We start from the raw sequence: 5,857 nt of genomic DNA on the forward strand, positions 1-5,857 counted from the left end.
TCTCAAGCCAATACAAAAAAAATGTAAATAAAACGTATCAATTCAAAACATCGAGTTTTTTTTTTAATTTTATAGTTTAATAAAAAAACCTAATTATATGCTACATCATTGAAAAGGGATTAGAAATCATAAAGCCTAAACTTTGATAAACAAGGCAAAGTATTTGATAAGTAAATACATTTTCTCTCCCTTTTCGTTCGCCCCATCTCTGTCTAATGCAGATGTGAACAGCTTGGAGTCGAAATTTAATTTCAACATATTTATTGATGTAATTCAAAAATTAAATATAAGTTATGTTTATAATTATTACTGCTTACTATGCAAAATTACTTTGCAGTTTTGCGTTCTGTTGTTTGTTTTTTTTTTTGTTTCCTTCATTATAATTATTATTATTATTTGTTTGTTTTACTCGCGTTGCTGGTTGTATTTTATTACTTTCCCCCATCTCAGTTGGCTTTGCTTGGTTGTTTCTCCTCCTCCTTCTCTTTCTCCTCTTTCTCCTCCACTATTCTGCATAAATTTTTTTGTTTGCTTTTCTCAGTGTATTTTATGAATTTTTTTATTGTTTATTCTCGTTTTTGTTTCTTATTTATTCCACTTTAATTAGTTATTGAGTTTTGCTTCGCTCGATTCATAATTAAGCATTGGATTCGATTTGACGTGAATCAAATGGGATATATGCATACATATATTGTGTTTATTCGCTTATATATATACATATACATATATATAGGTTTAGTTTTCCTCAGCATTACTTCTCCTTGCTCCTTCAACATTACCATTATTATTATTTCTTGTAATTTATTAGGCTAAGTGTTGATTTCTTTTTGTTTTTTGTTTTTCTTTTAATTTTTTGTTTTTTTTCATTTTGGGCAATGATGTTTGCTTGTTTTGAGTGGGTTTATGAGAGTGGGTGTTTTGTGTTTGTGGGTGAGTGTGATTGTGAGTGTGAGTTTGGGTTGCGAATTGATTTGAATCGAATTGATTTGTAACAATTTGTGTGTGTTGCTATCGATCGCAGTGATTCACTTGTGAATCACATTTGCTGGGGTATCATTTTTGTATATTATTATTATGTGTTGTTTGCTTCTGCCTTGCTGTTTGTTGTTTGCTGTTTCTTGTTCCTTATTTGTTTAGTATTGAATTTAAATTAATATTAAGAAACATCCTAACGCCCGCTGCCAACGTTGTTCAATCCTCCGGCTTTTGCAGAGGCTGTTTCCTCCTCTTTGCTCCTTTCTCCTTGCTCCTTGCCAGGCTCAGGCCTTCCGCCCACATCCGCATCCTCCTCCGCCCTCCTCCTCTTCGTCTTCGTCTGCAACCTCGCCGCCAAGCTGATCCCCAGCCTTTAGTCCGCGATCAGGGGCTTGCCGTTCTGCTTCTCCTTGTCCTTGTCCAATTGCTCCAAGAGTATAGCTGGATTGGGCTGACCCTGGTGGGTCTTCTGCTTCAGCATTGTCCAGTCGTAGATGTAGTCATACTGATGGTTCAGCGTCCTGAACAGTATGCTGTATGGCGGATTGTAGAGGAAAGAGAGAAAGTTCGGATTAGTCTACCATTAGATCATCGAGCTGCGAAAGCCTATGACTAAAGTGGAATCCCAATGTGAATGTCACCATAAATACAAGTATTACTAAGAGATATTCTAAACTAAATAATTAAATCGAATATGTGAAATTATAGTTTTTAGAAATAATTATCAACAGTAACGGAAAGACTGATAATAAAATAGCTAATAATTAAAAGAAGATTAAGTTAAGTTTTCCCCAAATATGTTAACATTTTTTCTAAAATTGCAGTTTTTTTTATAAACTTGTAGCAATAGGATGTTTTCATTAAATGAAAATAAAAAAAAATCCTCCAAATCAAAAGGGAATTATTTTTTGAACATAAATACAAATAAAATAAATAAAAATGAAAATGAAATGTGTATAAACTAGTATAAACACAAAATATGAGATATTACTTCAGTGGGTTACAAACACCTAACCAAAATGGAAAAACCGCCTTGCATGGGATTACAAACCTTATCACTAAATATTTGTAAGTAACTCTGGGTAATTTCAGTGATTATCAATTGTACTTAATTTAGCTCCTTTAGCTTATTTAAATTACGGATAAGAGTGCCCCAAAATGTAGCATATAAATATTCAAAATAAATCTTGATTTAAATTGAATTAATAAGACAGTACAATCTAACATTCTTAGCCTGATCATTAAGACATTAGATAAAATGAAAAATACCGATCCCCATCCCAATACTTAGCACTCACCGGAACAATTGACGTAGGTACATGTAGTCCGGCTGCTCCTCGAAGCGCAGACTACGACAATAGTTCAGATACATGGAGAACTCGGCCGGCGAGCCCTTGCAGAGGACCTCGATGGGCGTGGACATCTTCTTCTCGGAGATCTTCTCGTACTTCTGCTGCTTGGTGTTGGCCTTCATGCCCTGCCAGGGCAGGACGCCGCGATTGAAGTACATCATCACGTAGCCGAGGGACTCCATGTCGTCGCGACGGGACTGCTCGATGCCCAAATGGGCGTTGATCGACGCGTAGCGGGCCGTGCCGGTGAGGTTCTTGTCCTCGCGGTACAAAATGTGATGGCGCGTGTGCGGATCGCGGAACTTCTTGGCCAGCCCGAAGTCGATCAGGAAGAGCTTGTTGCAGTGCCGTCCGATGCCCATGAGGAAGTTGTCCGGCTTGATGTCGCGATGTATGAAGCACTTGAGATGGATGTACTCCAGGCGCCCGATCATCTGGTCGACCAGCATCAGCACCGTTTTGATGGTGAAGTGGCGCGTGCAGAAGTTGAACAGGTCCTCCAGCGAGGGTCCCAGCAGGTCCATGACCAGGGTGTTGAAGTTCTTCTCCTTGCCATGGTGGCGGATGCGGGGGAATCCCACCCCGCCGCTGAGGATCCTGTACAGCTTGGCCTCGTACAGCAGCTGCGGATGGCGGGCGTGGGCGCTCTCCATCTTGATGGCCACCTCCTCGCCGCTCTGGATGCTCATGCCCAGGTAAATGTCGCCAAAGGAGCCGCTTCCTGTGGGGTTTTATTTATTTTAATTTAAAAAAACAAATCTCTTTGGCTTAGTTTACTCACCTATCTTTCTGATCACCCGATATTTGCCACCGACGATTATCTCGGGGCGACTTTCCTTCAATATCCTCATCTTGTCCATCCTGGCTAGCTGCTCCTCCACCTAGGGGCTTCTCCTCAAAAGCAGTTGTGTGGGCTCTATTGAAATACTGCAGATTCGCAGGGCAAATATGTAATTAAAGGGTTTTTAGGATGATGTAAACATGATGTAAACAGCTGGAATTCCCTGAAATAAACTACCAGTTGGCCTGGTCCCTCATATAAACATAAAAAATACAACTGATACTAACAGTAGGTAGAGATTCGATGAAATTACACCTAAAAGGGATCTATTACAATGGAAAAACATCTGTTGCGAGTCCCTAGAAAATCTGAGATGGAACTTATGTTACATTAATGTACTATATATTTTAGAGTTCTTTTTTTATAAAGCTTATTACTATTTACTTATTCAAGATGGGTTGACCTTAATATTGGAAATGTGATTAAGAGTATATTTTTCAGAAAATTAATTTCAAAAGCCTTTCCAAAATTACAACACAGTTAAAATTTTTTTTAGTTAATGGTCAATTTGGGGATTTAGTTATTTAGAGAGTGGTACAAATATTATGGAAGATCTTTTCAACAGACTTTTAGATAAACCCCCTCGACAAAAACTGCAACGATTAACAATAACAATCGGAATTGGGATTTACGGACCAGCTGACATTTACCTAATATTATTAAATCTATTTCTTTTTTCGGTTGTATGCTCTGGCTATACTTTCTTTTCCACCTTTCTTCCTCTTCTTTCGGATTTGTTTTGCTTTTTTTCACCAGCTTGCAGTTTACGTGTTTTTCTGCCCAGTACTTCGTCCAATCGATATATCTGCATTATCGATTACACCCAGCAGTCGATCCCCATTTTGGTGTATGGTGTTCGGTGGGAGAGGGGGATTTTCCTGGGGGAGGGGGCGGAGGGATAAATAAACACAGACAGACAGACATCGATAGACGATAGATTGGCGACAGGTACTGCTTCCTCTTCTTCCTTACCCCGTTGGAATGCATATTACACACACACACTCATTGCTATGACGCACAACAACAACAACATGTTCATCAGCCAGTGTGATACACACACACGCACACAGCTGCAGTTGCACCTTACAAATGTTTTACACAAAAGAAAATTTCGAAGGCACACATACAAACAGTCATCGCTCAACGAGACACGCACACTGGCAGAGACGAACACACACGCACACACACACACACGTTTGCATATTTAGCACGCATTTGGAACTGGACGAAATGGGGAAAATATGAAAGATCCTCGCGGATATTCGGCAATCACGTTTCGGCAGCTGAAAATATTGCTTACCCGCAGACGAGAAAACGAACAAATTACTGCCCTGCTGGGTGTTTTTCCTCAAGGTTGGGGCTCTTTTTACAAATATATTCGCTGCTCTGCTCTCGGCTGCGCTGCTTTTGCTCTGCTGCTGCTTCTGCTGGTGGAGAAAAAAAAAACGGAACGGGGAAAATTTCGTCGCAGATCCGTTTTCTTTTCGCTCTTTCCTTCCACTTCTTCGTTAAATATTGCACGTCGGACGCGAGGCCTTTGCAGCTGTTTCGTACGCGCACAAACGGAACAAAAAGAGAGGAAATATATGTATTTTATTAACTAAAATAAAATGGTAGACTCCAGCAAAAATGCTTTTGCATTAGTCTGGTGTGTAGAGTAGTGGTGGAGAGACATCGATGCCAACATCGATGTTTTCACACTATCGATAGCCTCGATGTTTGGTGGGGAAATCATCGGTGTTTTTCAAAGTTTATTTTACTATTTATTACAAGGCTAAACAAATTACATTTAACATAACATACACACACATTTTCTTGAATTTTTTTTGGCAATTCAGCTAGTGAGATGATAAAATGAATTTACATATATAAATTATTAATTATAATAAATTATTCATAAAATACGTTTTTGCCAGTAAGAGAGGTCTTTTGGAAATTCTTATTGAAAATGACTATAGGGGGATTCCCTAAACTGTTGAATTGCTGAATTGTTGAATTTTGGTCAGCTGTTAATCAGCTGTTCCATACAAAGTCAACTTTCAGAAATTTCAGCAATTCAACAGCCTCGGGGCTGCTGAAAATTTTGTTGAATTGCTGAAAAGCCAGAGTTGTCACCTTTTTTTAAAAGTCGTGGCAACTCTGTAACATTTTAGTATCACCAGTACGCATTATTTATTTTAAAATCAACTTAGAAAGCCTATTTGTGGTTCTTTTTACCTTAATAACACTTTTAGACAGTAACTAGCAATAATAAATCAAATTTTACATGCTTTAAGTTCCGTGAAATTTTTCAACAAATAACAGCTGTTTGAAAATTCAACAGGAACCATTTTGAGTCGTTCCCTTAATTGCTGAAATTTTTTGTTGAATTTTCAACAATTCAGCAATTCAACAGTTTAGGGAATCCCCCTTATTTAATATTGTATTTTTATTTCAAACATCGATGATTTTCTTGGCAATATGCGATAGTTTGCTACCAGATCTATCGATTGTCGTGTTACTGCGCGCCGCTTTTCAGCACTGTTCCGTTGCCGCTATTTTCAAATAGGCAAATACTTTTATTGTATTTCCAATAGCATTTTTGCACTGTCTGAGACTTTAGGTAAAATCAAAGACATTTTCCCTAACCATTTCAATACGAATTTCCTATATCCAAAAACCCAAAGTATAATCCAATAAGACGCCATAG

General features: G+C 38.3%; 1 protein-coding gene across 1 annotated transcript; it reads right to left on the reverse strand.

Annotated features, from left to right (window-relative positions):
- Nucleotides 1-238: 238 nt before the first annotated feature.
- CkIalpha (Casein kinase Ialpha) lies at nucleotides 239-4,834 on the reverse strand. Its single transcript, XM_017160761.3, has 4 exons — nucleotides 4,469-4,834; nucleotides 3,109-3,254; nucleotides 2,274-3,048; nucleotides 239-1,508 (listed from the first exon to the last, which is right to left on the reverse strand). The coding sequence occupies exons 2-4, from the start codon at nucleotides 3,185-3,187 to the stop codon at nucleotides 1,349-1,351; spliced, it is 1,014 nt and encodes a 337-aa protein (XP_017016250.1). The 5' UTR covers nucleotides 3,188-3,254; nucleotides 4,469-4,834; the 3' UTR covers nucleotides 239-1,348.
- Between the last annotated feature and the right edge of the window lie 1,023 nt (nucleotides 4,835-5,857).

The sequence above is a fragment of the Drosophila takahashii genome, chromosome X (genome assembly GCF_030179915.1).
Source record: "Drosophila takahashii strain IR98-3 E-12201 chromosome X, DtakHiC1v2, whole genome shotgun sequence".
Taxonomy (NCBI): domain Eukaryota; kingdom Metazoa; phylum Arthropoda; class Insecta; order Diptera; family Drosophilidae; genus Drosophila; species Drosophila takahashii.